General features: G+C 39.3%; 1 protein-coding gene across 4 annotated transcripts; it reads right to left on the reverse strand.

The window, feature by feature from the left end:
* Positions 1 to 825: 825 nt before the first annotated feature.
* Positions 826 to 4,096, reverse strand: LOC110915143 (2-oxoglutarate and iron-dependent oxygenase domain-containing protein CP2). Of its 4 annotated transcripts, none has more exons than XM_035985070.1 (9): positions 3,657 to 4,093; positions 3,019 to 3,066; positions 2,732 to 2,917; positions 2,290 to 2,440; positions 1,733 to 1,819; positions 1,512 to 1,648; positions 1,308 to 1,417; positions 1,119 to 1,230; positions 826 to 1,039 (listed from the first exon to the last, which is right to left on the reverse strand). In XM_035985070.1, exons 1-9 carry the CDS (start codon positions 3,876 to 3,878, stop codon positions 1,025 to 1,027), a joined length of 1,068 nt encoding a protein of 355 aa, XP_035840963.1. In that variant the 5' UTR covers positions 3,879 to 4,093; the 3' UTR covers positions 826 to 1,024. The 4 variants fall into 4 exon arrangements, with proteins under 4 accessions (XP_035840963.1, XP_035840964.1, XP_035840965.1 ...); XM_035985071.1 differs by having other exon boundaries at positions 1,512 to 1,645; positions 3,657 to 4,090; XM_035985072.1 differs by having other exon boundaries at positions 1,512 to 1,639; positions 3,657 to 4,089.
* Positions 4,097 to 20,647: the final 16,551 nt, after the last annotated feature.

Consider the following 20,647-nt stretch of genomic DNA (forward strand, 5'->3'; position numbering starts at 1 on the left):
ATCAAATTTTACATTAATAATATGTTCAAATGATTAGTAAGAAACTAGCCATTGAACTTTTACCTCAAGCCATTGAATCCTCATAAGACTTCACCTAAAATTGAATTAGTTTTTTTTTTTTTTTTGGCTAGCCATGTCAAGCATCTTATTTTGCTTTAGTTCATTATAGTCTATATAGATATTTTACTTTAATCAAAATCTTTTACTTTAATTGTAATCGTGTCAAATAACTTTGTTTTGGTTTGTAGAAAAGTGTAAGAACTTTATTTTAGTTTGTAAAAAAGTGTAAGAAATAAATACTTTTATAAGATCTGAAATAATGTATACAGAATTCTAACGAAAAATAAAATAAACATCATAACTAAAAAAATCCAATTTGTTTGAATAAACAAATAAATTAGAAAAATAGAAATATGATTTTACTATTTAAAAAGAAAAAAAAACTTGAATTGATAATGGGTGTTTTTTTTTCTATAAAATAACTAAACCATCCAAAAAGTGATGCAACGTAGGTTGTGGGACAATAACTAAACTACTCAATAACTAGGTGTAATTGATAACTAATTAAATTAGAGAAAACCACCCAATAAATAGGTGTAATTGATAACTAATTAAATTAAAGAAAATAAAAATTGATATGGTTTGTCAAAAGGGGTTAGACCATCTCTCAAGGGCTTAATGACTGTTCTTAAGTTGGCGGAAGAGAGCATTGGCGTCCCTCAAATAACTAAAGGGGGTGGTATTTAACGCCCCCAATACTAATTTGGCATGGTGGCGTTAACCTACAGCAGAGTGTAAAACATGTCTTAGAAACGAGAACAAAAAAAGCACCAAAAAACCGGTTTTACTTGCCAACAAACAACATTCCATCATAAAGAAAATCACAAAAAGCAAACATTCTATGTTCTAACAACATTACATCATAATAACAGACAACATTAAAACCATAAAAACAACATTGTGAAAACAAACAAGATTCATAATAATCTTTTGATAAAGATTCAAGAAGCAGCATCTCCTCAACCTACAAGCCCAACTCCTGATAACATCAAACAGAAACAATTAGTTTCTAGAAACTTCCATAAGGCGACACGCAAGCAAAGCAAACACGATATTACCCTTTTCTTCGCAGCCACCCACTCATTACGCCTTGCACTCTTCTGGCTTTGACATTCATCACAAAAGTCTTTAAATCCTTTATCATGTGCTTGCAGCTCTCTAAATACAGAACTGCAAAAAGAATTTAAATAGTAAAAAGATTAGGAAGCATTACAATTACAACAATTGAAAATCAGATAATCACATACCTTTTGAACCACATCAAAAAGTTATATCTATGTCCGAATTTGATGGGTTTCGCACCATATAGTCGACAACCACGGTGAATAATTGCTTGTCCCCCGACAGGTAAGAGATCCTGTCAGCGTATACAAAGGGAAATGAAAAGATTCATTTAACACATTAGAAACAACGGAAAAAATATCTGTATATACATATATACATGTATGTACCTTCTCAATATGTGTTCCACCATTCACATGGTCCTTACACCGTTGACCTCCGAAAACCAACTCCCCACCAGCAAACTGATTGCCCAAACATACATGTAAGGTTACTTCTGAGTCATCCACATGCAAATCTGAAACTACTGATAATATATTATTAACATATAAGCGTTCAAAAACAAATAAATCGGAGTCTAAGAATTTTGATAGATGAAACAATCACATACCCTCTTTAATAGCTTTATCCTTTCCATATTGAAGTACATACCCATGACGGGAATCAAGAGAACATCCTCCAACATCAGGAAACAAAACTACACAAATATGGTGTAACAAAACATAAGTTTTTGAGTAAAATGTCCATTTTGTCCTTCTTGAGGTTTGGCCACTTTCGTCCAAGGTTTGTTTTTCCTTATCTGGATTCAAAAGGTAGGTTTGAAATCTTGTCATATTCATCCAACTCGTTAACTTCGTCCATTTTTCTCCGTTAAATGAGGGGCATTTCTGTCTTTTTAGACATTTTTTATTATAATAAAAAACACTACAAGAAATAAAGATCCACCTCTGTTGACTTTCTCCCCACCCAAACCCTTTAATCATCACAAAAAAATGTCTAGAAAGACGAAAATACACCTGACTTAACGTTAAAAATGGATGAAGTTAACGGGTTGGATGAAAATGGCAAGATTTCAAACCTTTTGGATCTAGATGAAGAAAAACAAACCTATGGACGAAAGTCGCAAAAATAGCCAAACCTCAGGTAACTTTTTGTAATAAAAATTACCTCTTGAAATAAGGCTTATGTAATCTTCCATCAGCTTATTAAGTGTGGCTTTCATGCCAATGTCATCAAGAGAAACACCGTCTTCATTCCCTGTATTCGGGCGCAAGATGCTAGAGTCCGTGTTGCGGGCCCACGCTTCGAAATGTTTCACCTAAGCAATCGCAGTTTTATTAAAAAAACATATAACCAAAAGTTCCTGATCACAATATGGCAGTGTTTTCAGACCTGGACCGGCCGGTCGAACCGGTTTTTAGAAGGGTTGGACCGGATTTTTTTTTGTATATTTTTTTCAGATTTAACCCTATTAAATTTTATAATATTTATGACACCTTCCGGTTGTTACGTCCGGTCCGACCGGTCAAACCAATGAACCGGTAAGGAGACCGGTTCGACGTCTGGTCCGGTTCTGAAAACATTGCAATTTGGTTAATATTTTAACAACCTCGTATATTAACTTTTCACAGAAATTCAGATTCAGCATGTTAAATGTATAGACTCCCGGTACGGGTTCAGACATTATGCTTCTAATACTTGTTACGAGATTCTTTCCCTTGGCTCTGAAGGCCTCTAAAAATGTCGGCTGGAAGAATATTTTAGGATTCAACGTATATGGGTCTCGGAATATACGCTGAAAAAAATTATACAAAAAAAAAAATCAAATCAAATAATATACTGACATTTATATGCATACGGACGCATAATGCACTTGTGTAAACTGTTGAATTTTACCTGATAATCGGATGCAATTTTTTGCCTGTATTTTTCGAGCCCCTGCCGCTGTTGAAATCGAAGCAAAAAAAAATTATAAAAATCAGTAGTGTGTTTAGAGAGAGTAAACGTTCACTATGATTTGATTAAGGGTAAATTACAGTTTTCGTCCTTTATGTTTGTACTAGATTGCAACGGATGACCTTTACCTTCAATAATTACAGTCCCAGTCCTTTTTTTGTGAAACCTGTTACACCCTACGTCCTTTGACCCTAACTTGATTAAAAATTCCAGTTAACTGAGAACATGTGCACCCCATATGAGGGCAAAAGGGTCATTTCAAAACTAAAACAAAGTCAATGAAGTCAACACTAGCTAATAATTATGATTAAAGCACATTTGTTAACTCTATATTCACAACTAACTTGACAACTGTTATTAATTTACCATTAAAAGGCCAGATTGAAACCGATCAATCAGAAGTCATGTTTTACTGCAAAATTAGAAGGTGATTGATTATCAATCTAGATGCATTTTAACATTCCAGAATCTAATCAATTTCAGTTATTCAAGAATTTAAGAACAGATTACATAATTCGTGTGTGATATGCATAAAATTTATAAACTAATGTGTATGGATTAAGGATGGATATTCTCACTCGATGACATTCTTCTTTGGTCGAATAACGACGTAGAATTTGCTGCATGCGCTCATGCTTCGTGTCTCTGGAAGCATCTAGAAGATGCCGGGGCAAATGTCGCTCTAGAGAACTGAAAAGCTGAGGTTCAAACTCTGTATCAAGATCGTCGTACTTATCGGCCATGTGATCGTGAGTTGGATTCAATACGAGACGGTCGTTAAACGGAGTCGATTGGTCCATGTTAGAGTGGTTAATTTGTGTGAAGGATGAAATGTGATTGAAATGTAGGAATTTTTTGGTAGAATTTAGGGTTTGTGGTGAGGAAGTTGTTGTGTGTTGATTATATAATCGTTTTTAACCCGATTCGTTTTGATTGGATCCGAGTGGTAACGGAACAGAACACGTTAGCGGATGTGATTTGATTGTATATTATAATGTAATATAACGGAACAAAACACGTTAGCGGATGTGATTTGATTGTATATTATGATGTAATATGATATGATATGATTGAACATAAACGTAACCGATTGATTTCTAGTAAAATATATTATAGAAGTTTATCTAATTATTATTTTTGGGTTCGGGTTAACCGAGATTCAAAAAAGCATGCATCGTAAAACCAACCAGTGCAAAATGATAACCATAACCATATGAGTGAATCATACATTTCAGCATCATCCATACCTTCACAAAACGGTACACTAAACAATTAAAATGAACGGCTCAAAAAATTAGAATGGAAGTGCTAAAACCAGTGGCGGACCTAGGAATTTTTTCCTGGGGGGTGCGGAATATTTTCAAAGATTTTAGGCCCCTAGTTGTATAAAAATATCGGTTCATAGCGGGTCGGGTCGGATCATGTAAGACAAAAGAACATCAAACTAAAATTTATAAATCATCAAAAACGTGAAACGTCATTACAAATTACAAATGTATTTTAAATTGTGCCCTACAGGTTTTTTTTTTTTTTGAAATATATTCAAAATATCATCTAAAGATACTAAACACGCCATAATTTCATTACATTCTTACTCACTGTTTCTAACACATATAATTTGCTCCATAAGTTCATAAAACAACACTAAACATAAACAAAATAAACAATTATGTGCAACCATAGCCTATAACTTTCAATTATATTTTTAAACATTCAAGCCCTAATATTAAATGTTGATTACTTGTAACTAATCATTTAAACAAACAAAGTTATAAATAAAACAACAAAATCATTTAACTACAAGTCTAGACCAACAAAAAAATTAAAAAAAAAAACATAAAAAAGATTAAACCCTTACACATCTATATTTTCTCCTAATCATCACATAAAACAAAATAAATAAATAAATAAATAAATAAATAAACCATACTAGTTCTATATTGGAATTCCGACGTAATATGGGTCGGTCCAACCGGAATTTTAGTTTTTCCGGTAAAAAAACCACCAGGTCGTGAGCAGTGGCGTCAAGTCGCTGGGAGTTTTTTTTGGGGGGCAGGATTTGGAAATGGAATGGGTGGATGGGTTTGGATTATTTTATTTAGTTCAAATTTCTTTAGGTTGGGTTTGGGCTTGTGTTAATAAAAATTGATTGCAGATTGGGCTTTGATTGGATTAAATAATTAATTGAATAAGTGGTTAATAATTGTTTTTTTTTCTAAGTGGGGCGGTTGAAAATTTTCAAGGGGTGCGGGTGAAAAATTCCAAGGGGTGCGGTCGGGATTTCCGGCGAAAAATAACACTAAAAAATATTTTTTCATGGGGTGCGCCCGCCCACCCTTGGCTTAGGGTGGATACGCCCTTGGCTAAAACAATTAAAATATGTGATCACATCTGACTGCGACTTACAAAATATTCATATAAACGCAAACATTTATGTTACGCATAAACATTAAACATACAAGTAACAAGTTGCATAAACTACTAGTTACTTACCCATAAGATTGAGACCTTAATTATTCAATCAACTTCAATTAAATATGAATTCAGGACCAACGTGTGAACCTAGATTCTGGACATTTATGCAGCAAGTCAATTTTAAACAAACATGCAGTAATGGTCTATGTTAAACAAACACAATGCCAAACTAAAGATATGATGCCAATTATAACACTAACTGATATTCTTTGCCATTAAGTGCAACATCTAGTGAACCTTCTACATAATATAACTTTCTAAGCATCACAGTGACTATTTATCTTAATCTGGGTTTTAAAAAGCGCACCGAGTTGGCCTTTGTCTTAATTGGCGAGTGTTAGGTGCCTTATGTCCAAGGCTTGATACAAAACTAGACTACCATCGAGCCGGGGGTCTCACTGGAAGCAGCCTCTCTATTCCTACGGGGTAGAAGTAAGGCTGTCTACATCTTACCCTCCTCAGACCCTACCTTAGCTTTGCTATTGGTGGGATTTACCGAGTATGATGATGATGATGATGATGATGATGACCTAAGGCGCATCTAGGCACAGGCCTCAGCGCCTTATGTCACCTGAGGGGAGCTGAAAACAGAAAGCGCAGAAAAAGCGCATTTTTTGGGGTTTTTTTTTTTTGAGGTTGAGGCGCGCACCTCTTGTACCGTACCTGGGGTGTTTTCATGTAGCAAACTGTTGCACCTTGGGTTTTTTGGCTTGTAAATGTAGGTAAAATCGTATAAAAACCTTATGTATAGTATAGCTGTATTTTGGGTAGGGGAAGCTAAAAACCTATAAAATATATAAAAAAAATTATATAATCGTCTTGCACCTTGGGTACGAAAAGCCCACCGCTTTTGCGCGTTGCCCCTCGGTTTTAGACCTCGTCACCTTTGTGCGCTTATTTACACGTGCAGCCAAGTACTGAAATAACACAACTGAAGCTAGTAATGTATGCAAGAAGTTATATGATGAAATAAACCACTAAATTTGATTGGACTCGGTCTCCACCCAATTTTCAGCAACCAGGTGCAGATCTCATAGAGTAAATGAAGAAAATAATGTAATACTAAACCAAGATTCACCGGTTCAAGATTGGCCAATTAAACATAAAACAATAAACAGATGCATTCATAGCACACGGATTACACCCCGGTTGAGGTTTGAGCATATATAATGTATATATGTGTTTGTGTGGGCCCTTGGGGGGCAAAAGTGAAATTGCACTAATTTTAACGTTATTTTACTAATTTTGTGATAATAATGTTAAAAGTGACGGACGGTTAATCATGTATCATGTTGTGGTGTTGATAGCCGAAAGACAAGGGATCACATGCACTAAGACCATGTGTAGTGGAAGACACAAATAATGCCCCACCCTTGGGCGTTTTGCGCCATGTGGCAGTCCAGTCAGCAATGGGGCATTGTGGGGCAATATGTTAAAAGGGGTGTAGTGGGGATTGAAATCTTGTTGGGCATTATATTCTAATACAATTAAATAAAAGATAAAAATAAAAACCATAAAAAAATGACATTGGCCAAAAACTGGGAAGGTGTGTGGTCATTGGCCAAAAAAATTGATGGAAGGCGTGGTAAAAAGAACGCCTGGGACAAAAAAGTTTGAAAAAACGCCCAAGGGGGCGGGTAAGGGGCATGTTTGGGCTTTTTTTGGGGAAAAAGCGCCAAAAAACCCCCACTACGGGCATGGTTGTAAAAATCCCGACTAATCTTCGATTAATCACTAATCGGAGGTTCATCGATTAATGGCCGATTAATCACTAGGCAATCAATGACGGTCCTATTTTGGCCAGACGCTGGCCAAATTTCGACCAAACCTTATAAATTCCTTCCGGTTACTTAAAAAATGGATTAATAAGGGGTTAAAACATGTTTACTTTAGAAAACTACATAAAAAAATGTGTGTGTGTATATAACTAAAATTTACATATAAAATTCTCAATCCGATTAATTCTGATTAATCCCTATTAATCGCTAGTCGGTACTCCACCGCCCGACTAGCGCCTAGCGATTCTTACAACACTGACTACGGGTGGTCTAATCGGCATTTGTCCCGATTGCTAAGTGTCATGTGCCTTATGTCCAAGGCGATGCAAGACTACGGGGATAGAGATAAGGCTGTCTACATCTTAGCCTCCTCATACCCTACCTTAGCTTTGCTATTGATGGGATGATGATGATGATTCATAGCACACGGATCCAATGTAATTGTATATATAAAAAGAATGTTAGAATCACCCTTTTAGTTCACAAAACACGGGTTGAAATTGTATATATAGAAAAAACCCTATTCGAAAGTTATAGAAGAATCATATATAGAAACATCAAGTTTAAGTGCATTCACAAAAATTAAAAAGTCTGTGAAAGACGTCGATGGTACCTTAATCGCAAACCCACCATAATAGTGGCTGAAGCAGGCGAGTGGTACGACGGGGCTGGTTCATCTGGTGGTGCGGTGGTTCGTCAGGGGTAGTGCTTGCTTTCACTGAACACATGGAGTGAGACTGAGAGCAATAAGAGATATTAGATACAGGATGTTTGTGATATGTTGTAATAGTTGAGGGACTTTGAATGTAAATTTAGATAAGTCTATAGGTAGGTGAGGGACTATACTTGTAATATAGATAAATCAAAGGGTGGTGGTGTGTGTGTGTGGGGGGGGGGGGGGGGGCAAGGGCTCTTCGATCAGTGGCTTAGCAAACGTGAGAGTGAATATGTGGTGTGGACCCCTGAGTCAATCCATAGGCCAATCAAAATCCATCCATTTGATGTTACACAGAGAGGGCATGTTAATCAGTTCTTTCAATATCTAATTGAAAAACATTTTAGGGATCTTGACATACCTGACAATCCAGTAGTAACAAGAGATGAAGAAGAAGCCATCTTGATCGGTTCTCGTTTAGGGTGAGCAGTTAGGATGGAGATGGATAATTACAGATTGTAGTGAGGGGGACCGTAAACTTTATGGTGTATTTTTAGGGTTCCCAATAACTTGTATTTATATGTTTCACCCAAGGGGAAACCCTAATTAACTAGTACGGGCCTTTATGTCCATCAAATAAAGCCCAGTTAATTTTATAGGGATATTAAGGTAAATAGATCTGGTTATTAGATAAATGATCAATAAGGGCACCATAAATTATTTATTAATAATTTACGCTAACATTCTCCCACTTGGCCAAGTGATCATTTATTATGAGTATTAGATAAGCCTGATCAGGAGTTAATACTCGTTTTAGTTTTAAACCAAAATTGCAGCAGAAAAATACAGTCTTTGAGTCAGTTATTCAGCTCAGGACCCCCAATAATCATACTACAATCCCAAATTTAAAACCTAAGCATAGTAAGGATCAATTTACAAGTAAGCCCTTAAACAATGATTTGTATAATAATAGTCTTTACGAGGCTAGCGAAACGTAGTTAGAGACAAACAAATCAAATGAGGAAATCTTATCATTAAAACGTAAGCAAGTACAATATGCATTTAAATAAGGTCTTTACAAAAGCCCATCTTCAAAACATGTTCTTAGAATACTTTAGGTGGGAGACCTTTAGTCATCGGATCCGCAAGCATATTTTTCGTACTTATATACTCAATACAAAGCTTATTTTCCTCAACACGTTCACATACGAACAAATACTTTGTATCAAGAAATAATCCAGCTCCGGTCGAACTGTTACTGTTCGAGAAGTTAATGGTAGCTGAGTTATCACAGTATAGCTTCAATGGTCTAGATATGGAGTTAACAACTTTGAGTCCAGTAATCAGATTCTTTAGCAACATTCCATGACAGGTAGCGTTATATACAGCAATGTATTCTGCCATCATAGTGGATGTTGAAGTTAGCTGTCGTTTATGACTCCTCCATGAAATAGGTCCGCAGGCTAACATAAAGATATACCCTGAAGTGGATTTCTTATCATCTTTGCATTTAGCAAAGTCAGAGTCAGAATAACCAACCACTTCCAAAACGTCATTTCTTCTATAAGTCAGTTTATAGTCTTTCGTCCCTTGAAGATATAGAAGTACTTTCTTCGCTGCTTTCCAGTGATCAAGGCCATGATTAGATAGATAACGGCCTAGCATCCCTGTAACATAAGCGATATCTGGACGAGTGCAGACTTGAGCATACATGAGGCTCCCAACTACTGAGGCATAAGGTATCAATCTCATTTGCGCCTTTTCATCCTCAGTTTTCGGACATTGAAAAGAACCGAAAACATCTCCTTTAACTATCGGAGCTATAGAGGGAGAGTTGTGTTACATGTTATATCGACTAAGGACACGATCAATGTAAGCCTTTTGTGATAAGCCCAAAATTCTATTTCTCCTATATCGGTGTTTTTCGATGCCAATAACGTAAGAAGCCTCTCCGAGATCTTTCATGTCAAAGTTATGCGAGAGTAAGCGCTTTTATTCATGCAACATGTCTAAGCTATTACTTGCCAATAGAATATCATCTACGTAAAGAACAAGTATAGCAAAACTGCTCTCACTCATCTTGAGGTAGGTGCATTGATCCACTTGGTTCTTCATAAAGCCTTGCTTCTTCATGACTTCATCAAACTTAAGATACCATTGGCGTGATGCTTGCTTCAAACCGTATATGGATTTCTTCAGCTTGCAGACAAGATGTTCTTGACCTTCAGGTTTAAACCCTTCAGGTTGCTTCATGAACACGTCTTCATACAAGTCTCCATTGAGGAAAGCAGTCTTGACATCCATCTGATGCAACTCTAAATCAAAATGAGCTACTAGGGCCAAGACGATCCTTAAGGAATCTTTTCGAGAGACAGGGGAAAAGGTCTCTTGATAATCGATTCCCTCTTTCTGAGTGTAGCCCTTTGCAACCAATCTTGTTTTGTATCGTTCAACGCTTCCATCCGGATTTAGTTTTGTTTTGAAGACCCATTTACATCCTACGGGTTTAACACCATCGGGTAATTCAACCAAATCCCAAACGTCATTTTTCTTCATGGAGTCAAGCTCGTCAATCATAGCTTTGTTCCATTCAGAAGACTGATCACTACTAATGGCTTCATTATAAGAGGTAGGATCGGTAAACTTTCCATCATCAGATACGGCTTCAGCTAGGTAGGTTTCATAATCATCAAAATTAGTAGGCCTTCTTGCCCTAGATGACCTCCTAGGTTGATTCTCAACATCGACATTTGAGGGTCCTTCATTCTCAGGTACATGCGGAGCAACATTTAATTCTGAATGAGTTGGAGGTGGTGCAGTGACATGCGGTTCAGTATCGAGTACATGAGGAGTAGTAATATGAGGTAATGAAATGGACGAGTGTCTCCCCCCCGCGCCCCGCGTCTTGTTCTTCTTGTAAATCATTGTAAGGATTTTCACTGCTCCCACTGACCTTAAAGTCCTCAAGAAACGCGGCACGCTTAGTTTCTACAATACGAGTAACATGGGAGGAACAATAGAATCTATAACCCTTTGAGTGATATGAATATCCAATAAAGAAACAACTTGTTGTTTTCATACCCAGTTTCTTTAAGAAAGGGTTATAAAGTTTAGCTTCGGCAAGGCAACCCCATACTTTCATATATCTAAGACTCAGTTTCCTTCCTGTCCAAAGTTCATAAGGAGTTTTAGGGACAGACTTCGAAGGAACTCTATTAAGTATATGAACAGCTGCTTTTAAGGCCTCAGTCCAGAGGAATAAGGGCAAACCTGAGTTGGCTAACATACTGCATACCATGTCCATTAGGGTTCTATTTTTTCTCTCAACAACACCGTTCTGCTGAGGAGTACCGGGCATAGTATATTGGTTCACGATCCCCTGGCCCTTACAAAACTCATAAAATGGACCAGGAGCCTGACCTACGTCAGTATGTCGACCATAATATTCGCCTCCTCTATCTGATCTAATAACTTTTATTTGAGATCTAATTGTTTTTCAACTTCAACTTTATAGTCTTTAAAAGTTGTGAGAGATTCAGATTTTTCTTTAATGAGATACAAGTGCATATAACGTGAATAATCATCAATAAACGTGATAAATGAAGTGTGTCCAGTTATGCCAGCGATGTTATAAGGGCCGCTAATATCAGTATGAATGAGTTCTAATAAATTAGAGCTCCTAGTGGCACCTTTCTTATTCGCTGATGTCATTTTACCTTTATGGCATTTGACACATGTTCCAAAATCATTGAAATCGAGAGGTGGTAAGACCTCATCCTTCACGAGTCGAGTTAAGCATTCTCGTGAAATGTGGCCTAAACGTTGATGCCACAACATGGATGAAGTTTCTAAGTCTCGTTTGTGTTTTCTCTTTGTTAAGTTATCATTAATATTATATGATAACAAAGACTTGGAAAAATCATCATCTAGTTCTAATCGATAGAGACCACCATCCAATAAGCCATAACCAAATATTTGAGAATTAAAACTGATAGTAAGTTTGCCATGACCATGAGAAACAAGAAAACCGTCTACGTCTAACTTTGGTCCTGATACAAGATTCCAAGTAATCTCAGGAATATATAAGGTATCATAAAGTCTAATAGTTAAACCAGTTTTCATAACTAAATCTAATGTTCCCACGGCCTCGACTACTAGCGGCTTTCCATTTCCCAACTTACGCGTTCTTTGGTTTCTTTCCAGCTTCCGGATTGTATGGAATCCCTTTAAGGAATTGGTTACATGAACCATAGAACCAGAATCAAACCACCAAGTATTAGATGGAACATTTAAATTAAAGGACTCAATGATGCGGGCCAAAGTGTGGAGGAATGGGCTATTTTGTATTTGGAGGCCCAAGACCGCGTAACAAAAGGGGCTTCACTAAAATGGCTCTAACTTGGGCTACGGGGGTCCGTTTTGGGCGTGCGACCAGGCGAAACGAACGGCGGTTTGGGTCATCGTTCGGGCCAAAAAAAATGCTTATTTCTATTAGTTATTTACATTTTTATGTTTTTTGAAGTATTTTGGGCATTTTGTTTTTGGGCTTGTGTTTGGCCTGTTGTCTTTTTGAGGCCCATTGCGAATTTCGGTTTCTATTTATATGTCCCTCTAGTAATATGAACGATCAGACTTGAATTTTGACATAATTGATTTTTTCACTTCAAATTCCGTGCCTTTTGGGTGGAATCTTGGGGGTTGGGGAAGAACACACGGGTATTCTTTGAATCAACGTGTTTGATCTTCGTTTCCGTATCACGCGCTACATCACTCAAGTATCAAGAAAAGATTATCACCTTTCTTAGCTAGCCACTCCTTAAAGTCCAGGCAATCCTTCTGCTTATGTCCCACCTTACGACAGAGCTTGCAGTGAATCTTCCCTTTGGAGTCATTAGAGCCAGAAGCACTTGCGCCTGCATCCCGCTTTTGGACCTTTACATTAGGCTTCTTATTGTAGTTCCCCTTCCTTTTCTTCGAGTCAGCAGTCATCAGGTAAGCAACATCGGCTTTCTCCAGTTGCAGACGTTCTTCTTCTTGCACGCACATGGCAATCAACTCGTTCATCTTCTATTGGTCCTTCTGAAGGTTATAGTTGACTTTGAATGCTTCATAAGATGCGGGCAGAGACATCATGATAAAATGCACCAGAAAGCCATCACTAATCTCCATGCTTAATCCCTTGAGCTTTTGGGCCATGTCATTCATTTTCAGGATGTGCTCACGAATACTGCTAATCCCATCATACTTTGTAGTCACCAATTTCATAATGAGGGTGCTGGCTTGCGCCTTAGACGTCCCTTGGAATTGAGCCTCCACATTAGTCAGATATTCCTTAGTTGTAGCAGCGTCAGGAATGGCTCCCCTGATAGCAAGACTTATCGAGTTTTTCATGAAGATAAGAGACAAGCGATTAGCTCTCTCCCACTTTTGATATAGTAGTTTTTCAGCTTCAGTACTCTTATCCGTAAGAGCAGGAGGAGCGTTTTCAGTTAGCGCACAATCAAACTCCATGAGTGCGAGAGTAAGGTTAAGAGAATCCTTCCACGAAGCATAGTTCGCACCAGTCAAAGTATTAATAGCCATAACAAGGGCTAATAGTGGATTAAAATGAGAAGAATAAGATACGTTGCAAAAGAAGAAGTTAGAGTGACTTATGGGTAACCTACAACTAAGGCAGGCGGAAATCAAGACCATTATACTAAGGAAGCTGTGATAACGTTATTTGTACACACCAATTTTAAATAAGGTTCTACTTGAATGACGGTTTTCGCTTTGGCTATGGCCAAACATACAAGTATTATGAACAGTCAGACTGTGCAGATTAGATGTAACACATCACCTTTGGGCAGAAGTTGAAACACCATAATTTTAGGCACAAGTCAAAGTTTGCGAGACATGAGTGTAACATATCACCTTTGGGCAGAAAATGAAACACTCATGCATCTTAGGCAGAAGTCATGTGTATATCATCTGAACAAATGTAATAAGGCAAGTGTTACACTATGCTTGTTCATATAATAAGGATATACATCTAAGTGACTATGCTTAAGTTCACAAAATAACGCCACAAGTAAACACATCACCTTTGGGCAGAAGTGAGAACTTGAAAAAAATGTTATTTTAGTTAAGAAAATTTTAAATCAATCAAAAAAATTAGTTGAATGATTATTCAAAAGTTAGGTTTATCCAAGTTAATTATTCGTTTATAAAAATAAAATAATCTTTATACGAAACTTGGAGATAAAGTTATACAACTTTAGAAAACATAGTCAAAATCTAATCTATCACAAAATTAGGTGATACCATATGAAACATTCATATCAATAACTAAAATAAAAGTTAACATAATAATTAATTTAAAATTATTATTCCATGGAAATTAAGTAAATCATATGTTGCCACTTAGAGCATACGTAGTGGGGCGGTATAACCCCCCATAGCGCCGGCATAGCGCCGGAACACCGAAACGAGGGGCGCTATGCCCCAAAAAATTTGGGAGAGCGCGATATCCATAGCGGCGTTGTGGAGGGAGGGTTTGAAAGTTGGACCAATCAAAAAAAGGGTATTGTTTTTATAATTAATTAATAATATTGAAAATTATTAAATAGGTAATGATGGGTAGGGGCTTTATGACCACGGGCTCTAGTGATATAACGCCCCATAAAGCCCCCGTGTGACGTGGCACGACACGTGTCGCATAACGCCCCACAAGAGGCTTTATGACTACACATGGCCTTAGAATCAGTTCATCGATTTTCATAGAAATCTGACAATCCATTGAGTGCATGAATTGCCATTCAATAAAGTACTCATAGTACTCATAACTGTGATAACTAACTGATTAAGCATACATGGCGACGGTTTAGAGAATTTGGGGTGCGAGAAACTCTAAAACGTTCGAAGGCAATTTTATCCCGATTCGTAAGTCGGTCGACTTAATTAAAGAGCATGCTTTCTTTTGGATCTCCAACCGAGCTAGGCTGAAGACTCCGTCGTGGGAGGATTGGCAAGTTTTTAATTTAGTTAATCTCTTGTAATGTTTGTCTGCTTTTGGTTCTTTCGTTTTCGGTTGTAGTTTTCCCAGTCTCTTGCTGGTTCTTTATATATATATATATAAAGTGTTGTATGCCGTTAAAAAAAAGATGTGAAATCCAAAATTGAATTCCAAAAAATTGTCAGCACGCAAATTCCAAAACATTGACCAACATTTATTATATCGATGATACTTGAATTTGCAAAGTAAAAGAAATTGACAATCGCAATAATATTATGTGAATAATCATTACTAAACTTTTTTTTTTAAAGTGAACTTCATTAAAACAACACCGAATCCAAAGACCGGGACGGCCGAGCAAAACAAACTTACATATTCACAAATTTACACCAATCCCCCCAGTCAAAATTGCCTTTCTTGGCTGTATACTTAAACCAAAAGAAACTAACTATCAAGACTTCGCTAAACACCTCTTCAACGCTACTACTAATACCATTAAATCTCAGATTATTTATAGCCTTCCATAAAACCCAACATGTAGTAATAACAATACCGTGAAGAGCATTCCGTTCCGCCGAGCTTCTATCCCCCACTTTATGTATCTCGACAAGATCTCTGAATGAAAAGACGAAGAAATTGGGAATTTTACACCAAAAACTGACCTTTTCCCAAACTCCCAAAGCTAACGGGCAAGCAGTGAAGATATGAGTAACCGAGTCCAGATTTTCATTACAAAAATTACATCCATCGTCGATCACCACCATTCCTCTTTTTTCTAGCGCCTCAATCGTAGGAAGTCGGTTCAAGTCCGCACGCCAAGCGAAGATGTTGCATTTTTTTGGGACCCATTTACACCATTCGAAGACAAATCTGCTGCTGAAATCACGACTCGAAACAATGAGGCGTTTAACCGCCGCGACCGAGAACCCCTAGCTCCGCTCCCCAACCAGTCCCACTTATCCGGACCATTTGAGAGGCTAACCGAGGCCACCGCAGCCATCAACGAGAACCATTCAGCCGTCTCCTCGGGGGAGTCCGGATCATGCCTCCAAAGCCAAAGACCATCCCCGTGAAGCCGATCTCTGACAGTGCAAGACTTCACAACTTCCAAAGCAAAAAGGGCAGGAAACTTATCCTTTAGCGGGACATCAAAAAGCCACGGATCTAACTAAAACATGATCTTATCTCCCCTCCCAACCACTCCTTTAAGAAGACTTCAAATCGGGACGTTATCGAACAACGGTCTCTTCAGAACCGAAACTATACTACTCCAAACCCCGCCAACCGCTTTTTTAAGAGGAAGAAAATCCCATTCCGAGAATCCAAAATGGATAGCGTTAACGACCTTGACCCACAGACTATCCTGCTCATTTTTGAACCTCCACCCCCATTATCTAGTAAGGCAGTGTCGACATCTTTAAGGCGTTGGAGACCTAGACCTCCCATGTCGACCGGCGAAGCAACCCTATCCTACGCAACCCAATGAACCTTTTTTATTTCCGAGTTTCCTCCCCATAGAAATTTTCTGATAAGAGATTCCAAGACCTGAATCACCTTCACAGGAGCCCGATACAAGGAAAAATAATAACAAGGGAGACTCTCAAGCATGGAGCGAATTAAAGTGACTCTTCCTCCCATTGAGAGGATCGATGCCTTCCAAAGAGAAAGTCTTTTCTCAAACGCTTCCACAACTGGCTGCCAACTCGACGTCCTGTTCATATTAGAACCCACACAAAGGCCGAGAAAGTTGAAAGGAAACGACCCCGGGCAACATCCAACAAAAGCCGCTATCTCGTCTACTTCTCTAGGTTGCACCCCAACCCCTATCAAATTCGATTTACCCAAGTTAATCCTGAGGCCCCAGTAAACATGGAAGCATTTCAGGATTCTAACCACGTTTCGAATATTATCTTTTGACCATTCGCCCATTATAACTGCATCATCCGCGTAAAAAAGGTGAGTGACGGTTGGTCCTCCGTTCGGGAGAGAAACACCCTCGACAATCCCCAGGCTACTCGCTTTGTTAATCATACACGTTAATGCTTCCATAACTACGACGAAGAGGAAGGGAGAAATAGGATCCCCTTGGTGAATCCCTTTGTGGCATTTAACTTCGAATGTTGGGGAACCGTTGACCAAAACTGAAGCTCTAGCCGATGATAAAACACCCTTAATCCACGAACACCACTTCCTAGAAAAACCCATTTGCTCAAGAATGTCCAACACAAAGCTCCAGTTTATATTATTGTACGCCTTCTCAAAGTCAACCTTGAGAAAGAAAACCTTTCTCTTACTTTTACGGCTCCAGTTCTGAATTTCGTTAACAATTAATGGGCCATCCAGGATGAAATGGCCCCTGATGAAGGCGGACTGAGAACCCGAGATGACCGAATCTAACACTCTTTTAAGCCTACCAGCCAAGATTTTCGAAATGACCTTGTTAACAATCCCTACCAAACTGATCGGGCGATACTCTTTCAAACTGATTGGGTCGATAACTTTGGGGATCAAAGCTATGAAAGAAGAACCACAGCCCAAATTTATCACCCCATTAACGAAAAACTCCTCCATAATATTAAAAAAATCTACTTCAAAGAGACTCCAGAATCGCTTGATTAACCGGAAACTAATGCCGTCCGAACCCGGGGCCCGGTCGTCGCCACAGTCAAAAACAGCACTTTTATTTCTTCTTTACTGAACCGAGCATCAAGACAAACCACATCCACCTCCGAAATCCTCTTTATGTCCGAACATATAAGACGAGGGCGGTCGGCCCAATCTTCAGCAAACTTCTCTTTAAAAAACCTGTAGATCTCCTTCTTAACGAGCGTAGGTTTCGACACCCAAGAGCCATTGACTTCCAAACCGTGGATCGAGTTGGACGCCTTCCTGCAGTTTACCATAGCGTGAAAGAATCTAGTGTTTTCATCCCCATCCTTCGCCCATTTTATTCTCGACCTTTGTTTCATGTCTCTACTTTTCCGCTCTTCTACCTCCTTTAACACTTTCTTATTTTCAATTAGGATCCGCTCCTCCTCTTCCGATAGATTCCGATCAACCAATATATCATGAATACCTTCGAGGTCTGATAACGCCACCGTCGCAACTTCTAAACTTTTCTTAAGCATTTCATCTCTCCACATCTTTAGCTCAGCTCTGAGAATACCCATCTTTTTCATTAGACGGACATCCGGAGGCCCACTAATTCCGGGATCTTTATTAAGAGCCGAAACAACCGCTTCACTAAAACCCGGCTTGTCAAACCAAGAGTCAAAAATCCGAAATGGTTTAGGACCAAAATTGGCCAGGTCCGTCTTTAAAATAATCGCACAATGGTCAGATAAGAAAGACGGAACCGCTTCAACATCCGCTTCGGGCCAAGCACTAAAAAATCCGAATTAACTAGGAATCTATCCAGCTTGCTTTGTTTACTGCCATCAGCCGCCGAGAAGGTGAACTTAGAGCCTCTCATATTATACTCAAGAAGCCCCGAATCAAAAATAAAATTATTAAAGTTGGTCGCACAAGACAACTTGAAAGAGCAGTTCCTCCGTTCTTCACGAAACCTAACTGCGTTAAAATCACCCGTAACAACGCACAGACCATCCCAACCCGAGATCACTTGAGCCAACTCATCCCATAGAGACTTCTTTGCCACAACACTTTGGGGCGCATACACATTAAATACACAGAGGGCCAAACCACTACCTGCCAGAGTGCCCGTGACCTGCAGATAATTCCTATTTTTAACTACATTGGAGAGTCGAAATACCGTCGAATCCCAGATGCACAATAATCCCCCAGAAAGACCAACCGAATCAACACTCTCGAAGCCAAAGTTTTTATTCCCCCCAGCAACCAGCTATCACCTCCGCCTTCACCGAAGCTGATTTTGTTTCTTGAAGAGCCATAAATCCAATACTGTGCCTAGATTTCAGAGACTTAACCAATGCTGTTTCTCCAGCCCCCCAATTCCACGAACATTAAAAGATAAAAAATTCATATTTCCACTCCATTAATACCTGAGGAACCGAAAATTTTGCTGGCCTTCTCGAGCTTCTGCCCAAACTCAACTCCCACTTGAGCACCAATACTGATGATATTTTCAACCTCCTTATCAGCTTCATTACCTTGACTTAGATTATCTTCAACCAAACCCTTGATCTGTTGTTCCGATTGGGGCGGATCTCCCACCTGTGACTCTCATGACTGCGCTTTGGAATTTAGGTCAATGGGAGTATAGAGCTTGGAGGTGAACCCCACGAAACCAAAACCAGGAGTATCATCTTCCATTAAGTTCCTGGTTCTTTTTTTGGGCCGCATCTCATCCGGAGATCTATTACAAGGAGAACTGACCTGGGCTCTCAACCCTCTTTGCCCCAAATTAGCTCTCCTCTTGGGCCGACCCACACTTTCTCCTGACCCACTTTTAAAACTCCCAACAAAAACTGGCCCCACCTCTTTGGAACCCAACGGACAATCTTGGACACCGAAAAGGCAGTCTTCTCTCACCTCATTATTATAGACGGCGCACGTGACCTTTTCCCCATGCACCGGGAGATGATCTGCATGGGGACTGGGATCCACAACACCCAGAGTCTTCTCGGCTACCCCCTCGTTACCCGACCCCTGACCTTCCTCAAACTCACCTCTGCCGGACACCTGCATCCCGTCAGTCGGAGAAGACTCCGACGAGGTACCGTCCCCGACTCCGAATCTGGATCACGACCAAGACAATCGGGAATCCAATCCTCGAGATCCTCCTCCACCAAAATTCTAAAGGATCTATCCTTCCATTTCAAGACGACCTCGTAATTTATCCTGCTCGAAACTCCGATCAGAACCCCCACCCTAACTATGGACAAATCACGATCTTCCTCAAACGACTTCAGGACAAACAAAACTTTACCAAACATATCTCCAACCTGTGCCATAATATCAGATTTGAAAAGGTGCAGGGGGATCCCACATAACTTCAGCCATGCTACCCTCTCGAGGGGGAGCGTTTGACCACTCCACGGATCAAGTTTAGCAAACCAAGGGTTCTAAACCTCCTTCATATCCAAAAACCGCTTCCTCGAGTCTTCATCATGGAACGAAATAAGCATTGACAGGCCACCAAGATACTGAACATTAGCCACGATGACTTTGGCAATTCTCAGGAGCCTATCAAGGTCTACCAAAGTTTCCAAGTTCTTAGCTTTACCCACAAGGGCCAGACCGAACAGATTCCTAAAAGCTCCCGTCCTATCTGGAACCACAACCGCCTTCTCTATCACCCCCTGCACTTCCTCCTGCCTGACCGGGCCACTACCGAAACAAGACGTTCCCACAACCTCTTTGTAACTTCTGACATCTCTAACCTTGAAGTTGGCCCCATTATTATACTGACCTACAACACCGGAATTATGAGTCTTACCTTCCTTCTCAACCGAGCCCCCTGAGTTCTCCAAGGCAAACCTAGCCACGTTGAACTTAAGCTTAAAATTCCCCATTTTAACCCCTCCAAGCAACTTCAGCAACTCCTGACAATCCCTGACCCTTGAGAAAGAAACAAACCCAAACATACTCCCCTGCTTGTCTCTTTTCCTTGCGACATATGTGCCTGAGATATCCCCAAAGCCATCCAAGCTCATCCTGAGCTCCCACGGAGTACACCCTTCAGGG

The sequence above is a fragment of the Helianthus annuus genome, chromosome 16, assembly GCF_002127325.2.
Source record: "Helianthus annuus cultivar XRQ/B chromosome 16, HanXRQr2.0-SUNRISE, whole genome shotgun sequence".
Lineage (NCBI taxonomy): Eukaryota > Viridiplantae > Streptophyta > Magnoliopsida > Asterales > Asteraceae > Helianthus > Helianthus annuus.

Bases quoted from the DNA above. Each gene is read 5' to 3' on its own strand.
- LOC110915143 (XM_035985070.1), bottom strand. From the start codon at position 3,878: ATGGACCAATCGACTCCGTTTAACGACCGTCTCGTATTGAATCCAACT. The intron at 2,441-2,731 runs GTTGTTAAAATA...GCGATTGCTTAG, and splicing joins GTGAAAAGTTAATATACGAG to GTGAAACATTTCGAAGCGTG. The intron at 1,820-2,289 runs GTAATTTTTATT...ATATTTGTGTAG, and splicing joins CATAAGCCTTATTTCAAGAG to TTTTGTTTCCTGATGTTGGA.